We start from the raw sequence: 22,064 nt of genomic DNA, 5'->3' as shown, positions 1-22,064 counted from the left end.
ATCTTTGAGGTAGTCTTGGATTTTCGCGAAAGATGGAAAGACGTGGAATTTCTGTAAGGTAGTGTAGATAAAGAGTCTTGGCAGATTTTCCATCATATCGGCGGATCGGCCTGTAAGCCATGTCACTGTGATGCACTGTGCACCTAAATTATGCCCTGATGATAATTTTTTCTTGAGTTATTAAATAATCAAGAAGTAGCAATGGCAGGTCGCGGCTCGTGACAAGGCAGGCCAATCTTTTTTATGTTTAACATGAGCGGTTGTATTTTTGTAACGGGGAATAATCAGTTAATCAATTTATTCCATGCACATTTGACTGCGGTCACCATCTAGTCAATGAAACCGATCAAATGACGGGCTATTATTACCTTGCATCATCATTATAGCTCACGCCAACTAAATTTAGGTACCTACCTGAGGTACCGAGTTACCAACAACAGCCGCTGCCAAGCTGCAGTCTGCCAGCTGGCAGCAGCCAACTGCAAACCAAACCAGACCAGCAAAACACCAAGGCCAGTATCTCGGTTTGCCTTTTTCCACACACCATCTTCTGCCATCCACCAACCATTCTTCATCATCGACGGCTTCCCCCTCCCGCCCCTATCCATCCCGACGTTCAACTTGTCTTTCAACATGTCTACGCATACACCCCGCGGACCCCACCATCGCCCCGGATCGCGCCTCGCCGCCCCGACCAAAGCTGTCACTATTTTACTAGGCTGCCGCGCGACGCCTCCTACGGCGGAAAATTAAAACCATGACTAAAAAATACGTCTCAACGGGATTTTCTCGTCGCAACTTGAGCCACTTTATGGGTACTGACGGCTTTTCGCCATGTACGATTGTAGCCAACGCCCCAAACTCTTCAAAGAGTTGAAACACTACATGCACATCTTCATAGTCCGACATCGCTCGACGCCCGAAAACTAATTTTTTTTGGGTTTATTAATCGGCGGCACATCCACAACATCCTCCACAAGTTACGCATCATCTCTCACGGCCCAAATTTGACGCTGATCCCGAGCTCAACCCTTGCTCTATACCTCTTCGCAACACTTTCGTCCTACTCACGCTGTTCTGTCGCAACTAGTCGTGCCCGTACATAGCTTCCCAAGACAGCCGGCATTCACAATGTCTCCGGCCACCGTTTTCCCGCCCGCTGACCAGCAGCCCGGCCCCGTCGCCGCCGGCCTGCCCGAGTCTCGCGTCCTCATTATCGGCACCGGAGGCACCATCTGCATGCAGGAGGGCCCCGACGGCCTGCAGCCCAGTGGCAACTTTCTCGAGAGTGCCATGGCGCCTCGTCCTACTTTCAACGACCAATCCGGACCCCCTGGTTAGTTCTTCTACAGCGTCGCACGACTTCTTGACTTTCTGAATCACTGGGCCCGCTAACAACCCGTGTAGTTACCATACAAGCTAGCCTCAAGGGCAAGCTCATGTCCATAGACAGTCTGCGCACGCCGCCAACTGCCTACGGACGTCACATTCGTTATGGAATTGTCGAGTTTGACCCTCTACTGGACTCGAGCTCCATTTCTGCTAATGATTGGGATGCTATGGCCGAGTGCGTTTCTGAAAACTACAACCTCTTTGATGGCTTCGTTATTCTCCATGGCACCGACTCTCTGTCTTACACAGCTTCTGCTCTTTCTTTCATGATGTCCAACCTGGGTAAGCCCGTCATTCTTACTGGTTCTCAGGCGCCCATCTTTGCTCTCCAGTCCGACGCTGTTGGCAACCTTCTTGGCTCCCTCATCATCGCCGGTACCTTTGTGATTCCTGAAGTCTGCCTGTTCTTTCACAACCGTCTCTACCGCGGCAACCGCACAACAAAAGTCTCGGCTGCGTCTTTTCAGGCCTTTGACAGCCCCAACTTTGAACCGCTTGCCCAGGTGAACGGCCTTGGAGTAAGCGTCAACTGGAACCTCGCGGAACGAGCCAAATCCATTGCTCCATTTTGCATTTCCAAGCGACTTGATACCACCCACGTTGCTTGTTTGCGCGTCTTTCCCGGCATCAAGGCCGAAATGGTGGATGCTGTTCTGCACCTGCCCGACATTCGTGGTCTCATTCTCGAGACTTTCGGTATGGGCAACGTGCCCGGTGGTGCTGACGGTCGTCTGACTCAAGTCATCAAATCCGCTGTCGAACGCGGTGTTATTGTCGTCAACGTCAGTCAGTGCGTCAATGGCTTCGTATCTCCGGTGTACGCCCCTGGTACCCAGCTTGGCCGAGCTGGTGTCATTTTCGGCCTGGATTTGACTGCTGAAGCTGCTCTTACCAAACTGTCCTACCTCTTGTCTCTAGGAGTCACAAACCAAGCAATCACAGAGCTTTTCCCCAAGTCTCTTCGCGGAGAGGTCACCGAGATTGCCCACCCTACTTTCAGTCACCCTACTGCGCCGCTACAGAACCCTGCTTCCCGCCTCACAGATGTCGAATCTGCTTTTACTGTTCTGGGATACGCCATCCAAAATGGCCAGATTGCCGTCGTCAAGGATCTTCTCAAGGGCGAAGGAATTCAGCTCCTCAAGACGGCCGATTATGCTGGCAACACAGCTGTCCATCTTGCTGCCGTCTCTGGCGACGCTACTATCATGCTCGAGCTGCTTCAGCAGGGCGCCAGTGTTCACGAGCGCAACCGCGCCGCCAACTCGCCGCTGTTCCTCGCCACGCTCTCCGGTAAGGATGAGTGCGCGCAGCTTCTGAGAGCTGCAGGCGCCCACCTTTCACCTGAAGAGGTAGAGAGACAACCTCTCGCCACGGCTCCCCGCAAAGAGTAGTCTAAATCCCACAAGCAGTGTTGTAGTGAAAGTAATGCTGAGGCTACTGTGCGACATCATATACCAAGGAAACGGCTTCATGTGATGGCATGAAAGTGGTAGGACATGTTTACGATTTTTTTAAATTAAAAGATAAGCTCGTCGTGATTCTCGAATGAGGCTACAGCCTAAAAGTACAATTGGCGCTGATTTCAACACAGAAACTAATGAGATATATGCAATTACGAAAATGAACGATATGAATTACAATTAACCCTCTTCTATCTCCCATGATTGAACCAAGCAAAATGACACTCCAGGCTGGTGCACATGCAGACAGAGCGGAACTGCGTAATTGGGCCATTGACGTATACAACTGAAAGTCGGTCGAATTCGCTCAATCTATCAAGTCAGAAATATGAAGAGCTATAAAGCCTAGCTTGTGACTCTTTGAACGCAAACAGAAGCCAGTTTGGATTTTCAATCATGACAAGGTGGAAGAAGCCGATGGAGAGGAGAAAGTCGATACTACCACGAAAATAGTTGAGCTGCAGGAAGCTCCAACTTTTGGAAGCACCTCGAGAAGGAAGAAAGCTTGTACGTGACACTGACTGACATGAATTTCTCACTGGGAAAGGCGCAGCTGGGCAGCAAGGTCGTTTTGGAAGACGAGGCGACGAGTCAGATTGGTCTTTCTAGAGACGAGACTGTCAAAAGAGTTCAGGAAGAGTCATTGATAGACTGCACAGTGCTCATGGTTGCTCATCAAAACCAAGCTGTGATTGTCATTTACACATTTAAGCTGTTAAAGGGTAGAGTCGTCAGCCAGTATTAGCAATGCCAGTAGTTATCCTCCCAAAACGAATACGGGTTTCTCCTCTCCGCTCTTCCTCTCTTCTTCAACTGTTCATTATCCTCCGAAACATTCCATCCTCAATATACCGCTGCTACTTGAAACCATGATCAAGCCAACAGCTTTTGCACAGCAAAGTCAACCTCGTCCGCGTTTCCACAGACCAACCCGCCCGTCTCGTTGATATCCTCAACCGCCCTCCCCAAGACGTCGGACCCATCCGCCGCGTCGACCGCCTTGCCGCCCGCGCACTCCACCACCATCGACACGGGGCACAGCTCAAACAGCCTGCGCAGCTTCGCCCTGCTCCCCCCCGTCACCGGCGAGACGTACACCCCGTGGCCCTTGGCCAGCCCGTGCGCCACGTCTGGCACCAAGCCGCCGCTGTACCGCAGCGTGTACCGCTCCGAAATGTAATGCTGCACGAGCGCCATGTATGCCGGCGCCTCGGACGCTGCACGCAGGTTCGCCGGCGCAAAGTACCGCGGAGTCGTGGCTGTGGCTGCGGCTGCGGCCGTGGTGCTTTCGCGGTAGCGCACCACGGCGCGCGTTACGACCGCGGGCGCGCTGGCGCTGTCGTCGCCCAGACCAACTTCGAAGCATACGGCCGGCGACGCCGCGCCGGGCACGCGCAGCGCTACGAGCGCCGTGTTGCGCGAGCCGTAGCTAGCGAGCACGGCCGCAATCTGCTTCGTGCGGGGCGTCTGGCGCAGCGCCGACGGCCCGTCCCAGATGCCGATAATGGTGCCGACGGCCCAGCCGGGCCCGATGATGGAGCTGCCGTCGAGCGGATCAAATGCGGCAGAGTAGACCTCCTCGCGGCGGTGCTGCTGCTGCTGCTGCTGCGTGGGGACGGGGACGATGTGGGAGACGGGACGCTCGACGGGGTCCTCTTCGCTGCTGGCGGTGACGACGCAAGGGCAGCGGGCGAGGGCGGCGCGGAGAAGCGACTCGGCGGCGACGTCGACGTTGAGCTGCTCGTCGCCAAAAGTGTTGGTGCTGCCTACGGCGACGACGGAGTGCGCGCCGCGGAGGGCCTTGCTGATGTCGGCGAGGGTTGAGATGAGGGTGGGGAGGACGGATGTGCAGAGGGCGCTGCGTTGAGCGTAGGCAATGGGGCCGAGGATGGCTTGCAGATGATCATGTATCGAATCTGAAGCCATTTTCTTTTTTGCGAATTTATATGAGTTGCCTCGGTGTGAAAAGGACGACGTGTTGATGTGGGATGGTGATGCTCGCATGGTCGAACCTCAAAATCGCTCAGCTATGTGTGGACCCGCGTGGTTGGACCTGAAGCAGTTGGATGGCTTGTACGATACGAAACAGCAATAATTGTAGACTATCGCGAAAAAGAGAACTTTTAGTTTCCATTCTTGGACTATAGTTTGTGATCTATATTCTAGTGTCATACCCACAGGCGGAGTATAGGGCCACGAGTTGAATCCAATATGTAGGCAGTTAGTGAGTCTTGCGCAGAGCGGTAGAGCTCGCCAGCAGTGCCGCAATGAAAATTAAAGCAGTAGCTGACGCAGAAGCCATAAAACAATACCGGATACCATCGTAGTAAACATGCTGTACCTTGAGTCGAATTTCGGGCGGAAGGTTGTGGAGCGCATCTACAGAGTGTCGGATGTCCTCGATGATCTAAACAATGTAGCGAAGCAACAAAGACCAAACGTTAGCGAACTATAAAATGAATAGAAGCATATAGTCTCTTTCTGCCCTTATGTGGGCATCGATAGGGTCTCACTTTCCATTTGTTTGGAACATCACCCAAAGCCTCCGGCAGGCGAATGCTGAGAGTCGTCTGCAGGATGGCTGATGTTATCGAAACCCCCCACACTGTACCAAGAGATCGGACTAGATAGACGGTCGAAGCGGAAACGGCGTGATCTATGAGCGCATGTTAGAGAATTGGTGCAAAAACAAGCTTCGGAGGGAGTAATGGAGCCTACCAGCGTGCTCGAAGGAAGACAGCGAGGTGAAAAGAATCGATGGATAGATGATGCCTTGGCCAAAGTTGGCGGGAAAGATGTAGGCAAAGTACTTCCAAGACGAGTCGGAAAAGGCAAGAGTGGCGGTCAGAATATTGCCGAGTAGCATGAAGAAAGCACCGACGCGCACGAGGGGCACAAGCTTTCCCAGCGCGACATGACAACGCCAGCTACGAGACCGCCCAAAGGACCAGCAAGCGACGGAATGGCAAGGCGTGCGCCGGCCTTTGCAGCGGGCTCTAGTAGAACAGCCTGGAAGAAGACAGGTAACATGAACAGGTACTACAGATCCATTAGCGTCTGTGTATTTCCTTACGCAGGCAACGTGACTTACAGCATAGGCGGCCGCACCAGCTAACAGATTGGCTGTCTGGACGAGGACCGGTAGTGTTCCTTTAAAGAGACGCAACGGGACAATTGGCATAGCGCTTGTCGTTGCCTCTACGTGCAGGAACAGGCCAAGCAACACAAAGCTGGTGACCACGAGCCCAATAACCCAAGGGCTGCTCCACGGCAGCTCGTTGCCGCCAAGACTCAGTCCGAGCAATTGTAGAGAGATGGCCGAGACAAGCAAGACTGCGCCGCGAAAGTCTACACGCTTCCAGACCAGATCCAGTCCGTCATTTACAGAGGAGGCGATGCCCGGCGGATTGGTGAGCACTTTTGCGCCAAATACAAGGGCAACCATGGCACAAGGCACCTGCGCGATGAAGCACCATCGCCAGCCGATGGTGTCGGCAATTCTGCCACCAAACGCAGCACCGCCAATCGCACCAAAGCCCACGATGCCGTTTTGCATCGCCTGATACATGCCGCGCTTCCGAAAGGGGATGAGATCCGAGTTGATGATTGTCGCTGAACGAAGTAGAATTGGTTAGCAAAAAAAAAAAAAAGAGAATAAAATAGCTCGCCCATGGTCATGAGGCCTGCGCCGCCGATGCCAGCAAGCGCGCGCATGCATATTAGAGTCAAGATGGTCGGGGCGAGACCGCAGCCGAGGCATCCAATCGCAAAGGCGATAGAGGAGATGAAGAAGCACATGCGACGACCAAATGTCCGAGACACGGCCGTACAGTGGCTGAAAGGCAGCCGACGTGATGAGGTAGGACGTGGTGAGCCACGACGCCTTGTTGGCGGCACCAAACTCGGAGCTGATGACGGCGTATGTGGACGCTGTGATTGTACCGTCGAAGCCGTACAGGAATACATTGGTCATGATGGCGATTTCCATCCACATGAAGCCGGCAGGCGGGGTCCATGTGGCTTCGTCGGGCTCCTTTAAGATCGGTTGATTTGCTCGACTCGACGTTTGATGCAGAGCCCTCAAGTCTTCAACATGATTCTGAATACTGCTGTTGTCAAGCAGCAGTGGCTGGTTCTCGTTTGGTTCTAGAGGGGTTGCGACCGCACGGGGAAGGACCTTCGTCTTTTTGAACGTCATTGTTAAACCAGTTGTTGTCAAAATACCTAAATAATGAAACGAAACGAGCAGCTAGAACAGGAACAGAAGGAAAAAGAAGGCAAAAAAAAAAAAGACTAGGAGTACGAGAGTCCCTTGCAAGGAAGGAGCAGCGAGGAGACGAGATCACCATCACAAAGAAGATTACAAACAAAAGAAATCCCACCGTGGGGCAGTCTCACGAGGGACTGAGAATTAGTCTCGGAATCATGGCCTAACCTGGTCTAGCACGACTACGTTGTATTGAGTTAGTACTGCGACCGCTGTTAACTAAACCCGGCGCCTTTCACCTGGCTGTTTGCAGCAAACAACCACTTAGAACTGAGATGCGTCCACTGAAAAAGGATAAAAAGCCTGTAGCCCGATGCAAATGAACATTGTTCACGCCTCATTTGAATGATACTGAAAGTCCCTATAGAGAGCTGCCGCCCGTGCGAGTCTCTCTTATCGTTGCCCCAAAGACAGAAGTCCGCCGACTGACAACACTCTTGATCATTGATTCCACTCAACATCAATGGTGCAGCTATTAGAGCTGCCTGTCGAACTTCAGGTTGAAATATTTGGTCGTTTGGCATTTCCCGACAATGTCAATCTCAAATACACCTGTCGAGGTTTATATGACTTGATAAATTTCGATCTAACCGCGCAAATGGAAGCAGAGAATTCGAAGTATGCCGTGGAAAAGCGCTTGTTTGTTTGCAACGACTGTCACCGCATGCGACGGTCCCACCGGTTCGCCGATAAGATGATCAAGAAAAGCAGGCGACGGGGTGGCTCGGAGGCGCTGACAAGATTTTGCATCGACTGTGGTGTAACTCCAAAGGGTGAAAAGAATAGCTTACGCTACACGCCAGGCTCGCACATATCTATACAAGGCGTACATCACGTTATATGTCAGGCGTGTCAAGCATTTACCAGAGGGGCGCAGCGCAACCATGGCGTGAACCTGCGATACTGTTTCAGGTGTTGGCGAGGACAGCATGCAGAAGACCAGCGGCGCGAAATCGAACGCAGATCGTTGGATATCCAATGGCGTGGATTTTTGGAGAATAGGGCGTTGCGACGCTCCGATTACGATGAGAACGCAGAAAATCAGAATTTGGATGACCGAGTTTCCAGCTTGACTTCCGACGAAATCTATATGGACATGATTCAAGCTGAGGCAGACGGATACATGAATAGTCCTAAGGCGGGCTCCGAATGATTCGGTTGTCTACTTGGCAAAACCAAGCGTTCTAAGCTCAAAGCGAAGCTAAATGAAAACATAGAGACAGTAAACATGCAAACAAGCGTGGACCAGTGATTGTAAATTTACTGCTTTTGCTTCGTCCACTGCTGCAAGATAGCCGAGGTCGTTCGATTTAGATCCTCCGCAATACGATTATTTGTCCAGTCACAGCTCTTTAGGTCCCGAAGCCGCCGCGTATCTTCATCTGTCCACCGGAGGTTCTGCCTAATTTCTTCGCGGTGTCCGAACCCAGGTTGCCTTGCTCCGGTCGAGGGGAAGTCAAGCTCTGAGAGATCAAACTCTAGCAAATCCCGTACTATGCCGGGTCTCCGGCGATTTAGCACCTTATATGCCGGTGAGTCTTCGCTGTCGCTGATTTCGCTATCGCCTGAGACATTGTCATGTATTAGAAAGTCACTGCCGACTTTGCTGGTGCCGGAACTTGGAGCCACGCTGACATATTCGACAGCCTGGGATGCTTCTGTCAGTGATGGAGGGGGTAATGGCTGACTAAAGGGAAGTGAGGAGAGAGGTCGCGGATAGATAGCGGTAAGGTAGTAAGATAATATAACTTTATTATCTACTAAGGAGCTAAAGCTTCTTAGTAAGTAGTTTACTTCTAAGACCTATGATAAAAAGATAAACAAGTATTTAAGAAAGAAGTATTCTTATAACTAGGTAATCTAGATCTTTACTGATTAATTTAAGTAATTTTAAGTACTTAGTTTTAAGAGTTTTACTTCTAATAATTCCTTATACTAAAGATACCACTTATTATTATTATATAGTATTGAACCTAACTCATTAACTAAGAAATAGATTAAGTATAGATTAAGAACAAGCTATTATTATAGTTTCTTACTAGGTTATATCTAGTATTCTAATCTAGGCGTGCTTTTACTACCTAGTTATTAGTATCTAGACGTCTAATTACTAAGGCCTAGTCCTGCTTTTTCATTATCTAACTCTTCTTTTCCTCGCCGGCTCACGTATTTACTAGAGTGAGTGTTAAGCGTAAATTGAGCCTTATGTGGGTGTATATTGTCTTTAACATTTTTATAGCTATTCTTATTTACTACCTATTTAGAGTCTGTAAGGGAGGTCTCGGCCTGGGCAACCTTTTTGGCGGTAAAAAGGCAGCTAAGCCGAAGAAGAAGGAGGTGGCTGTGACGGAGAAGGCGGCCAACAGCCATGGCTCGGCTGCTTCCACGCCGCCAACCAACTAACATGGGTTAGCATGCGTCAGCCATTTACTTACCTTGCAACAGACAACACAAAAATTTCCTAGTTATCTTTTTACATTTAGATCTTTTATTGCAATTTTTGCCTAACATAGGCATTTTCTTCTATCACATTCCTTTCCCCCAGTGTAGCTAGTGAATAGCTGATTGAGGCCGCCGAATAGCAACAACGAGGAACAGTTTTTATTTGGGGGGCCGAGAGGCAGGTCTACTATACCTGTGACATCCTAACCGACTTTGGCAAGTGTTGAGTCATGGTGTTCACCAATGTGCAAAGGCATTGCCAGGACGAAGCATACAGTACAGTTTATCATTTGGATCGAATTTGTAGAGATTCTCGTTAGAATCCTGTACTGGGCACTTGGACATGGATACATGGAAATGAAAGCTCTCTTTGAATTCAGACTCAACAACTGTTTGTATGTATCTGTACCATTTCCTTGCCTTTTGGAATATGAATCAACTAGCCGGAGCCTTTACCAGCTTGATGATGATGCCGTTTGGCTTTGCTCCGCTGCTCTTGTACTCGGCCGTGTTGTAGAGAGGATTACTCGTGTTTGCCGTGACGCCCATTTGGCCGCCATTCTTACCGCATCCAAGAAGCTCATTCTTGCCCTTGTCCGGTGCATTTTTGCCGCCGTCGATAGCGGTGGCGAGATCCTCGTAAAGAATGGACGAGAGCTCGCGGTTGTTGATGTGCTTGGCGAGCGCGAGCACGGTGCCGGCGTTGGGCACGGGCAGCGACCACTCTGCACAGTCAATGGCCTTTGGCATGGTCCAGAACTTGTCCTTGCCCGAGTTCTGGTCGTTTAGGTAGCGGAGATACTGGGCGACGTACTGGACGTCTTCTGGGTCAAGGTCCTGGGACTGACCGCCGCTGACACCATAGCAGATCTTTTGCGCTCCTTCACCGCAGGCTGCCCGAGGGAAGATTGCGCTGGCAGAGGCGAGCGAGACGACGGCAAAGCCGGCAATTGTGTGGAAAAGCATCTTTAAGTTCTTATTGTTTGGGAAAAAATGAAAATGTGCTGATTGAAAACTGGCGAATACATCACTTCCGATGCAGTATTTATGTGTATTCACCAGCACAAAAGTTCACGAGCCCGCACGGCGTCATACCAAACCGGAACTCTCCGACCAAGTATTGATATGTAGCTGAATCAATAGCTTGAATAGACAGTAGTTGCCTTGACTGCGCTCGTTGTGGAGGCTTGTTTGTTCACAAGTTGGTACATGACGCAGCCGGACGGATGCCCAATGCGGCCGGAAGCAATGGCTCACAGCGTTGCACCATAGCATTGGTCTAGGCTCGGTAACTTTGAGTGATTTTATGAGTGTTGTTTCTCGAGAAACTATTGCCTTGTTCGTTGAGTCGCGAAGTCCTGCATAGCTAGCGACCTGCAGGCTATGCTACCGCGAGTGGTGAAGGATGCGAGTGCGCCAAGGTTTTTAATCCCTGGCCGAGCTTCCGGCTTGGCACAGACATCCCTGACTTTATTTGTAGAAAAGGATTGTTCGGCAGACAGCTTGTTATCGGCCGAGTGCTCAATGAGACTCGGTCTGCCTTATGTGTGTGGAGAGCGGAAATGCACGTAAGCATGTACGCCTTCGTTGGGGTAATGGCCGCAATTTCGACGCTTGCCGAGTTATTAAAATGCAGGCCGAAAGAAAAGTGGTTGCAATAAAAGATGTGCAAGTATGGCCAGAGAACCGCATGTATCTCCACACCGTCTTTGCTACTTTTCGCCCTGTAGATTGTTCATGCCTACGCGCAGCTGAATAGAGAAAGCTTATGCTCGCCCTCGTTTTCTTACCAGGAAGAACGGGTCGCGACACGCTCAGGTGCACGGCCGTCGGATAACATCAAGGTGATACACGTGAGCAATACAATCTAGCCGGCGACAGGCTGCCTGTTAACTATGCGATGTAATGCAGCTAGCTACTCGCCGCCGCGGCGACCCTAGCGGTCAATAAAATGCGGACTGCGCAGTGGCGTAACTAGGTGGGAATCTCTCTCAGAAAAGTACTCGAATTAGAGTGGCCTAGGCGGCTACATAAGGTAGGTACCAAGTGAGTGACAAAGGAGATGCTACGGAAATAAATAGAAGTAACGACTTGCTCATACTCTCTTTACAATCCTTATTAGTTTCTTATTTTCATTACTTTTTTATTCTCTTGGATTTCTCTATTTATTTTCTCTTTTCTATCTTCTTTTCTTAATTTTTTTTTCCTTTTTCTTTCTTGCTATAGTAGCTCATAAACTATTTCATCCTTTATTGCTACCCCACAGAGTTCCAGTAGATTATTACTTGTCCCATTTACTCCGTACGAGAGTACGACATGATCCTTCCGAAAGAGCGGGGTGATCGCTGCCAATAAAGCACACCCTAACTACCTACTGATGTATTGAACAGTCTGGACGCGGCAGAGCAGATTTAGGTCACTCCGAGTACACTGAAATACAAAGAGGCAGTGTTGGGTATTTTGAATGCTGTCTTGGTAAAACATTAGCGCTCAAGTCCTTGGTTCGCAGAAGGAAACAGAACTTGGGCATTGCTTGGTATCTTCATAGAATCCACTTTGTGTTATCCTGAATTATTCATCGGTTGGCCTGTTTCATTATTTTTGTGACATGCAGAATAACTTGCTTACGTCAACAGGCGAGGCTGCGCATCTCCCCTCTCGCATCCACCCAAGCTCAGCTCTTATATTATAAAAAGTCCTCCACCAACGGCCCATCAGTCGAGGCAACGCACCAAATTTCTACTTGTCATCCTCTAACCATGACTCTTCTGTGGTACGCTGCCACTACTCTCTCTGCCCTTGCTGTCATCCACCGTCTGTTGCAGTTCCACGCTGTCCACTCTTTCTTCGTCTCCTGCGCCTCACGAACAGACACGCGCCACCAAACCACATTCAAGAGTTTGGAGCGCCATCTCATTCCAGATAAGACAGTTCCTGCCTCTGAAGCACCAGGATCCATCATCTTTGAGTTTGAAAAAGATGGCGATGGCCTCGTCGTTCAAGTCCCCGTCAGAAGCTGGTGGCGCACGGTGACAGCTCGCCACCGTACGCAGGCCATGTGCAGAGAAGTCGACTTAATCAGCGGCGATTGGGCTATCCGTGGATTCTATGCAAGCACACCTGTGAGGGGTCCACCAGAAAAGCCAAATCTCTGGTACGACATTCAAGTCATGTATGGCCCAGCAGCGAGACTCTGTCAACTCCGCCGTTCAGGCTCAGAGAGAGCATGGCAGCTGGACCACATGATTCTAAGTGTAGTTCAAGATGCGGCAGTGTATTTCAAATTATGTTCTACACCGGTCTGGCTCCGTCTTGTTTACGCTGCCGCCAATGTCATTTCTCCACTTGCTGCCGACGCGCTCACCCATCGCCTTCTGTGGATTCAGATCCGCACCATGTTCTTTTGCCACGATACGTGGGAGTATCGTGGACGATGTAGCATCTTCCGGATCATCTGGCCATTCTTCAATGAGCCAGAATGGGTACGCAGGTTTGAATTGTGGAGCGAAGAGTACATGTCGACGCAGTTTCTGCGTTTCAATTATTGGCTTGGTTATGTATTTCTGGGAATGAAACCCGAGTATCCTGGATACAAGATGAATACATCTAGAAAATGAATCATCTTTTTAATGCAAAATAAATAATGCTCTTCAAAGTTCCACATAGCTTTGGGCAAGTGGCTAGGATGTTGGTCTGACGCTGTGTGCAAGGGTTTCCTGCATTAGCTGCTTATGTCTCATGCAGGGTAATATTAATATTGTAGTCTCATTTGAAGTGACGAGTAAATAGCGCAGAATGTATCTCATCATGCGGGGAAGGCAGTAGGAGAAGGCGAGCCGGGAGTTGCTATATAACCGCTTCAGCTCAGCACTTGGACTCTCTAATGAAAAAAAATCTTGATTTGTCAAAGAGGTTTCCTTGAAATACAAGATGTTGCTTTCACGACAGCTTCTTTTCTCTTTTACGATTGCTTCGCTTGGCTTTCAAAGCCTAGCGAAGCCTGCCACGGAGCCTCTTTCTATGCTCGATGTTGACTTTTACAAGCCAACTGAAGAGGACATGGCTCAGGTTCACGCAAAATTCATCTCTTCTTTACACAAAACAGAGACCACTGTATTTTCATCTCCCGCACTCCCCAAAACTATTTCGCTGGCAAACGCCAGCTCTAGCGATCTCGTGAAAGCAAGAAACCTTGTCAACGAAGCAATCGAGCAGCAAGGGGAGTATAATCTTTGGCGGGTTTCTCATCCTCGCCGAGGCGACAAGGATCCCATTGCAGCCCAAAATCGAAGAGACACTGCAAAACCACCCTCCCCGCCACAGCTGACGCATGAGCTTCTCGGAGCTTTGAAGCTCACCAACAATGTGGACACACAGGACCTGTATAATAACGGTACTCTGCAGCGGTACCAAGATGATGCCAAAATTCGGGTTCAAGATCTACGCCCTGCAGTGGGAAGCTTAGCAGAATCGGCCCCCATGAGAAGGGCAGATGGCTGGGATGGCAATGATTGGATGGCGGATCAAGATCACAGCCTCTCTCAACAGCCTTTTCATTCCGAGAAGGGCTACAAGGTATCTATGCGATATGACCCCTAAATTCGAATTCTGTACTGACTATGACTTGGGTCTGGCGCAATGTCAAAGACTATGGCGCCGTTGGCGATGGAGTCACTGACGATACAGACGCCATCCAAAAGGCGATATCCGATGGTAATCGCTGTGGCAAGGGCTGTCCTGAGTCATCCGTGAGCGGAGCTATAGTTTATTTCCCCAGTGGTGAGTTTTTCAAGCGCATGATTCGATGCAGAAAATTAGTGTTAACATTTACGAGGTGTTTATCGCGTGGACCGTTCAATTGTGTTGTATTACAACACGCAACTAGTCGGTGCCGTGAAAGGTAGGGTTGCTACAATCCAATCGGCCAGAAACTTCATTGGGCTTGGTGTCTTCACGACAGATGTCTACCTTCCCGATGGTCATTCTGAATGGTATCTCAACACCGTAAGTTCAAACCCGCATGTATTTTTGTCATGGGAAGCTTTCTTTAACGTTGCGTCCCCTCAGAGCAATTTTTACCGCAGTATTCGGGGCTTGCAAATCGATATCCGGTTGACCCGGCAGAAGGGCATGGTAGGTATTCATTGGCAGGTGGCGCAAGCGACCACGATCGAAGAAACCGGTATACTCATGTCGAATGCTTCCTCGACTACGCAAATTGGCATTTGTATGTACCAAAAAAACTTGGTGGGCTTTCAGTAAACTGCGAATGCTAATCGGCTTTTAGTTGCGGAAAATGGTAGCGGAGGCTGGATGGGAGACATTACGATTAGTGACGGCGAATATGGCATCCTGGCTGGAAGTCAGCAGTATTCGGCGTCCCGAATCAGTATCATCGGCTCTCAAAAATGCATCGGCCTAATATGGAACTGGGTTTGGGTGAGTATATTTTGTATTGTAGCTACCAGTTTTCTCCTAGATTCTGTGCTGACCACTGAACGAACAGTCGTGGTCACATCTCCGCCTAGAAGATTGCAAAATCGCCATTGACCTCACTGCGGCCGGTTCTGATTCGAAATCCCCCGTCGGTTCGCTCTCCGTTGTTGACTCGGCCATTATACACTGTGATACAGCCATCAAGACATATCCTTTTACCTTGACACAGTCAAAGGAACAAGGTTCGACGATTATTACACTAAGCCATTCCCAGATTTACAAGTCGACTTCATTCATAGGATTTCCGGACGGCGCTTCCATCTCAAAGAATGTTGATGACTGGAAAATTGACTACTGGCAATATGGAAACAAGTTTAAGCAAGGAGATGTTGCTCATGGAGAGTCAACGCCTGCCGAGGATCGGCCAGCAAGCCTCTTGGATAGCAACGGTAATTGGTTCAGTACTGGGTAAATTGTGTGTCCAAGTTTTTGGTTCCGGTTCAAGCTAACCTCAGTGCTAGTAAACCTACTTTTTATAATCGCAACAAGGACCAGGTCGTCAATGCAAGACTTCACGCTGCAGGTACATGCCAGATGGCAGTCGCTGTGCTTTATATTGCGCCCAACTAAAACTTGTGTTAGGCGACGGAAAGACGGACGACACAGTCGCTCTTCAGTCCTTGTTCCAATATGCCGCGGAGAACAACCTTTTGCTGTACATCCCAGGTACTTGTTGAGCACTACCTCTGGCCCTCGCCGAACTAACCAGGACTGTAGCCGGTGTTTATATCATCTCGAGCCCCCTACTTGTATTGTCATTGACTGTGATCCAGTGGCAATGGCCATCTCACTAACAGTCCGAGGTAGATTCCGTCCAACACACGCATCCGAGGCGAGGTCTGGTCTCAGCTTATGGCTGTCGGTGACAAATTTGCCGATGCTCAGCGCCCAAAGGCCATGATCACAGTCGGCCAAGGAGAAAAGAATGGCCTAGTGCAGCTGGAAAATCTCTTGTTTACATCTAGGGGCTCGCTGCCAGGCCTAGCCTTGCTGCAATGGAATCTCCAATCAACCAAGCAGGGCGATGTTGGCTTGTGGGGTAAGTGGTGCATCATGTTGAACAGATTTATGAATCCAAACCCGGCTGCTGACGTTTGCCTCTATACAGATTGTCATTTTCGAGTGGGCGGCGCGACTGGTACCGATTTACGCAAGGCGGATTGTCCCAAGCTCTCCGGCAGCGTAAATAGTAAATGTATCGCAGGCGCCATGATGCTTGTGAAAACGAACAAGGGTAGCGGGTATGTCTTTGTTGAGAAAACAACGTCATGTTGCCTAGGCTAATCTCAGTTTGTTTGAATAGATATTTTGAAAATATGTGGGCGTGGGTAGCGGGTAAGACGCAGCAGCGTATCACAATTCTGCGGGGGAGAAATGGCTAACAAAGATAGATCACGATCTCGACGATCCTGCGGGCGATGACTCGAACCAGATTAACGTTTACTTTGCCCGAGGTTGGTCTCATGTTTCTACTTTGCATTCCGCGTTTTGACTTTTGTCTCAGGGATCCTCATTTTTGGCGATGGGCCGACCTGGTGGCGCGGTACCGCATCCGAGCACAGCGTCATGTACCAGTACAATATTGTCAGCGCCTCCAACGTGTATATGAGTATTATCCAGACAGAATCGCCCTGTAAGTCAAGTGATTGTGGCCAGGTGTTCCATCTTATTCTGATGCTGTGTGTTTCGTTGCAGACTACCAAGGAACCTCTTTCTTGCAAGCACCAGCTCCATTCAAACCGGGCAATTGGATCGGAGAGCCTTCTTTTGATCAATGCGGCAGTGCCACGACCAATTGCAATGTCGCTTGGGCTCTCATTGTTCAGCATTCCAACGGCATCTACATTGATGGCACTGGTCTGTACTCGTGGTTTCAGAACTACAACCAGGACTGTGTTGGAAACAAGACTTGCCAACAACGCCTTGTGAATATTTACAACTCTGCCAATGTCTTTATTTCGCATCTCATCACTATTGGCTCTGTCGAGGTGGTGACGCCGGCCTTTAGCAACGACTATAACCGCATCATCTATGTCGACGACACGCTCGAAGCTACTGTGTACCCCTGGTGGACTGCCATTGCTAGCTACCTTGACAGTAGCGCCAAGATCAATATTACGGGTCACGATTATCCCATCAAAAAGGGGTGGGTGGCGTTTGGCGATTCCTATGCTGCAGGTATTGGCGCTGGCACGCCACTAGACACTGATGCAAACTGCTATCGCGGAAGAGGAAGCTACACGGCCATTTTGGACAACATCATTCAGACATCACATCAGGCGTCCATCGTGTGGCAGTCGCGCTCGTGTAGTGGAGAGACTGCTGAGCAATTCATCAAAGGAGAGGGTGCTAAGCAACTTGAGCAGTGGCAGCCCAGTTTCTCGGACATTGCCACAGTCTCGTTTACCGGCAATGATTTTGGATTCGGAGACATTGTCAGCCACTGTCTCATGGGGTACCCTAGAGGATCGCAAAATCAACAATGCGAGGAGGACCTTGCGGCCACCCGCAGGAAGCTGGACACTGAACACAAGGTGCAAGACCTTGTCTACAACGTCCTCGATGAAATCTACAAGAAGAAGAGCGGTCACGGTCGGCTCATGGTCTACTGGACCGGCTATCCACAGTTTTTTGACGCCACTGACAAAACATGCGACAGCGCGTACTTTTCCAATTACCTCATCTGGGCTGGCCGATACCTGGACGCAAAGCTGCGTCTCAAGCTCAACGAGTTCTCTGTAGAGCTGAATCAGCAGGTGAAATTCGCCATTCGACGTTACAATCAATTCGAGCCCTCTCCAAAGGCCAAATTCATCGACATTGACGCCGATAGCGGCATTTACACGGGGCACCGCTTCTGTGAGCCCGGCGTAAAAGAGACGCTCAATACAGAGCAAGGTCAGAATACGGTCGCCTTTTTCTACCCCGATGGCTGGGACGACATTCCCAGTGCGGATGAGCACTTTTATATGCCGCCCAAGAAGGAAAGCCAGGCGCCAGACAAGTGGTCCGTTTCCGTGCAGAGCTCGACCTGCAACGACACGCAAGACAACAACGAGCCCCTCAGGCCATTGCTCTGCTCCGCGGCAAAGGCAGTTGCCAATGGCACCCTGACCACCAGCGACATTGATCATGCGGCAGGTGAGGGCGGCAGCTCGGCAGTCAAGAACTCGGACGGATCCGTGACCATTACTGACTTCTCCGTCGCCTACTTGAAGATGTTTCATCCCAAGACGCGCGCTAATTGGCGCATTGCGCAGGCTGTCCACGACGTTATGATTCTTCACCTTAATTGACGGCGGGGGGCTGCACCTATGTACACAAGGCTCAATTTATTGCACAAAGGAAAAAAAATAAGTTGCGTTTTGTCTTGTGCTCCAATCTCTCGTAATCCGTGTGCTGCTGTTGTCCCCTGAAAGAAGTCCTCACAAAAAAGCCGGGACGCGGGTTATTTATTGGGCAATTCGATAAAGAAAAGTCTTGGTAGCAAGGCAAAGTATACAGAGCCAGGGCAAGCGGGCATAGGCGAAGCCAGTCGTCCTTTTTGATGGAGATGCTCCCACCCTTTGCATTCCATACTTCCATTCCCTTCTATTCCCCCGCAACTTCGCTCCCGCTCTTGTGGCTCGACGCCCAATCAAGTCATCGAGGCGCCCCCGAAAATGTCCCAGCCAGGAAGGCAGTAATTTTGGCTCGCTCCTGTTAGTAGCGGGCGGAGGGTGCAGAGGCACAGGCGGTACCGCGGCTTGCCGCGGCTTGACAGCTATTAACCAGGTACCACTTGTGAAAAGCGGAGTACTGCCTACCTTACAAGGCTGCCACGCTGCATACAGCATCCCACAAAAAGCTAGAATATAAGTTTCCATTTTCTTCTAAAGAATAAATACTTTTAAATAAATAGAAAAGATCTATACTAGTAGATCTTCAATATTATAAACGCTACTACTAGATATCATATAGGACTTTTAGTCCATGGTTGCGACCATGTACGGTTGAGAAAGTGGGTGCGGGCACATGTACCCAACCAAAGTGAGACGCAACGTCGCCAGCCAAACATGGACGTCATGACACAGAGTCATCCCTCTCCTGTAAGTAACAATGCTTGACAATAAACACGAGTCCTGGACGAGAGCTGGATATGATGCATACGACTGCGGCTCTACAACTTAGTGAGGATGCTGCGCGTTGCGACGCTCCAGTGCCTGCGTCAGTCAGCGACGTTGCCCGCCTCGACGATAGACAGCTGTGCGACTGGATGGCGAATCATCGCCAGCTGGATGGCAGTGTCGAGCTTCAGTTGGATGGTTGGGACAAATTGCCAACAGAGGCGAGAAGCCAGCTGGCTAGGCGGTTGACGTAAGTGCGCTCCCGCGCCGTATCCCCGAACCCAATTTCATCTCCGTCTTGCTCACCCCTGTAGAGCCACCCATGCAACAATAGCCACTCCTCCAAGGCAAGATCTCGGCTTTGAACTCGACCTCGACTACCTTAATCGTCGCGTCTGCCAGTTGTCGGACAGCCGTGATGCTCTGTTGCCAACGGTCCTCGAGCGAGCGACAAGAGAACAGACAGCAGACACGAATAGCCAGACGCAAGCTGGCGAGGACGATTCGGCGATTGCAGAGACGGACGCCTATCATCGACTTGTCGACGACGGAGGCAGACCGCTTTACTCGATCGATTCCCTAGGGCGGGTCCTACAGAATCCGGACGAGTACCAAGAGATGCTTCGGCCCTTTTGGAGTCATCCTCGCAATACCCATAGCGCCGACCACGTCTTTCAAAAACAGCGAGATCGATGGAGAGACTTTCGTAGCTGGCAGCTGGATAATAGAGGTCTTAGTGATCCCGCCGACGCCTTCGATGCCCATGTACGCGAGTACCGGGACATGTTGAAGAAATACGGCTTTCTACAAGAATTGGCCAAGTTGGACTCGGATCCATCGTACCTCAAACGGCCCAGAAGTCCTTGGGCGTACCACGAAAAAAGGCGCCACTGGCAGCGCCGCCACCAGATTGAGCCTGGCTGCAGTGGGTTTGATGACTACAAGACGGCTTTCGGGGCTCGTCTATCGCGGCATGGACATCTCTTGTCCGACCTGCAGCTCAAGGAGAACCCTAGGCAACAAGACGCGTTGACAACATGGGCAGAGTACCTCTGCTTCGAGTACTGGTGGCATGATTACTACCTCGCGCGCCTGAGGCATCTGAAGCCGGAATATGACAGGGCATGCGCCAGGCTACACGATCGGGGCATACTACAGCCCGGCCAAGACGGAGACCTTGTCGAAACGGATGCGTACCGCCTGCGCCTGTGCGGAGAGTTGAAAAGCACCTCGGCGGCCCTCACAGCGGCCAGGTCCGAAGTCGAAAGGGCTTGCCAGCCGCGTGGCACGGCGACGAGTGCGCCACATCAAATTTGGACGGCTGCGAAAGAGCGACTTGAAGATGCCGAATCGGCCAGGAAGCGTGCGGTCCAGCGCGAAACAACTATTGACGAATTTCTTCGACAGACTCGTGCCTATAGAAAATCGCAGGGCGATGTTGCAAAACAACCGATTCTCATTGAATGGGTACAGAATCAGCTGCTTCTGATCCAGACGGAGATGATTTCGGCAACTCGGCAACCGCCACGGCGCAGCAAAAGAAAGCGTCGCCTCGCCGACGACGACCTAGAAAGCCAAACGGCCAACAAATATGCGGCTTTGGAAGCAGCGCCTGCTGAGCCGCCGCATACCAGCACCACGCCAGCTGTGGTGCCACAGCGACGAATTCTGCGAGCGCGGAACACCAAGCAACTGGCCAATGACGAGCCTCTAGATACAGCCAACGACGCGCAGCGACTGCGACGCGTCCTGGCCGGTCCAGCGCAGGGCCTGCGTCGCAGCGCAAGGATTCAAGCACGCAAAATTTCCTCAGATGCTGACGATGCCACTACACCATCCAGAAATAGCGTGCATCCCGGCCGCATGCAACGGTGACGGCCATCCTCGAAACTGAATGGCGGCACACTCAAGGTGGCATGCTCAATGTCCACTGGCAACGCGGCTACGGCGATCTGTCGTACCCCCCCATCGTTCTACAATAGTTCTGATCTTCACTCAGCACTACACTTCATTATTAGCATTTTCTGCTTTCCGCTTCTCAGTACATTCTTCACGCATAACGCGGCATATCTCTTCTTTTAAGCAGTGGAGCCGCGCCGGAGGCTTGCCGCGACTGTATCATACCTCCTTTGTAGGTCATGGTCCGTGTTATCTTATAGATCTCCTGACCTACTTGCTCCTTTTCCACTACCAAAGGGATAGGGAGAGGCTGACGCCCATCTCCATGTCTTTACTAGGACGGCAGGATCACAAGCTGTGGTTAACAACAAAGGAGATGATGGGTACTAGCGGAGGTGGGCCCTGAGTCGGGACGGGCGTGGCTCGCAGGATGGTAGTCAAACTTCCTGAGATGTGATTTGGCTTGCGGTAATGTCTAAGTAGACTTACTCCAATGCTAGCTTCTGCATGTAGGTCTCTTATAATGAGATACAACCAGGCTACAGACATAAGAGAGAGAGAGAAAGAATTCTTAATTAATTATCTATAACTATAGGCTACTAGTAAGTATATATATACTTCTAGTTATAGTTACAGGGGATCGTTCTTCCGGTCTGGTACGGTCAACATCTTGACCTATAAACGCAACCAGTAGGCAGATCAAGGGTTAACGACGTGACGCGCTATGGTCTATATTATAGGGGTACTTAAGTTTACGATTATATTAGCGGTATTCTATTTGTACCTTTCTAGTAGTCTACCTTATGTTTAGAGTAGTACTGGTTACTATTAAGCCGACTATTTAGATGTGAGGTTAGGTGCTTAAGGGACTTTAGTTATAAGATGATCCTTAGCTTATCTGATGATGATGGAATTATCGCTGCCTCCTCCCTACTAGTTCATCGGCCGCTTAGCCCTATATGTCTACTTCTTTACTCGTAACCCTCCTATGTCCTGGCT

General features: G+C 50.4%; 7 protein-coding genes across 7 annotated transcripts; 4 read left to right on the top strand and 3 right to left on the bottom strand.

Moving 5' to 3' along the window:
• Nucleotides 1-1,131: 1,131 nt before the first annotated feature.
• BBA_07151 (asparaginase-like protein) lies at nucleotides 1,132-2,786 on the top strand (the record flags this gene model as incomplete). Its single annotated transcript, XM_008602248.1, has 2 exons — nucleotides 1,132-1,336; nucleotides 1,408-2,786. 2 exons carry the CDS (start codon nucleotides 1,132-1,134, stop codon nucleotides 2,784-2,786), a joined length of 1,584 nt encoding a protein of 527 aa, XP_008600470.1.
• Nucleotides 2,787-3,728: 942 nt separating this feature from the next.
• BBA_07150 (sedoheptulose-1,7-bisphosphatase) lies at nucleotides 3,729-4,859 on the bottom strand (the record flags this gene model as incomplete). The annotated part of the gene is made up of 1 exon (XM_008602247.1): nucleotides 3,729-4,859. One exon carries the CDS (start codon nucleotides 4,857-4,859, stop codon nucleotides 3,729-3,731), a length of 1,131 nt encoding a protein of 376 aa, XP_008600469.1.
• Nucleotides 4,860-5,076: 217 nt separating this feature from the next.
• BBA_07149 (major facilitator superfamily transporter) lies at nucleotides 5,077-7,053 on the bottom strand (the record flags this gene model as incomplete). Its single annotated transcript, XM_008602246.1, has 6 exons — nucleotides 5,077-5,262; nucleotides 5,369-5,511; nucleotides 5,574-5,664; nucleotides 5,733-5,894; nucleotides 5,947-6,467; nucleotides 6,678-7,053. The coding sequence occupies 6 exons, from the start codon at nucleotides 7,051-7,053 to the stop codon at nucleotides 5,077-5,079; spliced, it is 1,479 nt and encodes a 492-aa protein (XP_008600468.1).
• A 2,946-nt stretch (nucleotides 7,054-9,999) lies between these two features.
• On the bottom strand, nucleotides 10,000-10,530 carry BBA_07148 (uncharacterized protein; the record flags this gene model as incomplete). The annotated part of the gene is made up of 1 exon (XM_008602245.1): nucleotides 10,000-10,530. One exon carries the CDS (start codon nucleotides 10,528-10,530, stop codon nucleotides 10,000-10,002), a length of 531 nt encoding a protein of 176 aa, XP_008600467.1.
• Nucleotides 10,531-12,323: 1,793 nt separating this feature from the next.
• Nucleotides 12,324-13,181, top strand: BBA_07147 (uncharacterized protein; the record flags this gene model as incomplete). The annotated part of the gene is made up of 1 exon (XM_008602244.1): nucleotides 12,324-13,181. The coding sequence occupies one exon, from the start codon at nucleotides 12,324-12,326 to the stop codon at nucleotides 13,179-13,181; it is 858 nt and encodes a 285-aa protein (XP_008600466.1).
• Nucleotides 13,182-14,183: 1,002 nt separating this feature from the next.
• BBA_07146 (LysM domain-containing protein) lies at nucleotides 14,184-18,356 on the top strand (the record flags this gene model as incomplete). Its single annotated transcript, XM_008602243.1, has 14 exons — nucleotides 14,184-14,343; nucleotides 14,399-14,568; nucleotides 14,632-14,791; nucleotides 14,852-15,003; nucleotides 15,071-15,468; nucleotides 15,522-15,583; nucleotides 15,643-15,726; nucleotides 15,778-15,809; nucleotides 15,868-16,099; nucleotides 16,169-16,301; nucleotides 16,364-16,395; nucleotides 16,452-16,514; nucleotides 16,565-16,693; nucleotides 16,756-18,356. 14 exons carry the CDS (start codon nucleotides 14,184-14,186, stop codon nucleotides 18,354-18,356), a joined length of 3,408 nt encoding a protein of 1,135 aa, XP_008600465.1.
• Nucleotides 18,357-19,201: 845 nt separating this feature from the next.
• Nucleotides 19,202-21,041, top strand: BBA_07145 (uncharacterized protein; the record flags this gene model as incomplete). Its single annotated transcript, XM_008602242.1, has 2 exons — nucleotides 19,202-19,416; nucleotides 19,481-21,041. The coding sequence occupies 2 exons, from the start codon at nucleotides 19,202-19,204 to the stop codon at nucleotides 21,039-21,041; spliced, it is 1,776 nt and encodes a 591-aa protein (XP_008600464.1).
• Between the last annotated feature and the right edge of the window lie 1,023 nt (nucleotides 21,042-22,064).

Source organism: Beauveria bassiana (assembly GCF_000280675.1).
Source record: "Beauveria bassiana ARSEF 2860 unplaced genomic scaffold BBA_S00023, whole genome shotgun sequence".
NCBI lineage: Eukaryota > Fungi > Ascomycota > Sordariomycetes > Hypocreales > Cordycipitaceae > Beauveria > Beauveria bassiana.
This window is presented reverse-complemented; position numbering and strand designations above follow the sequence as displayed.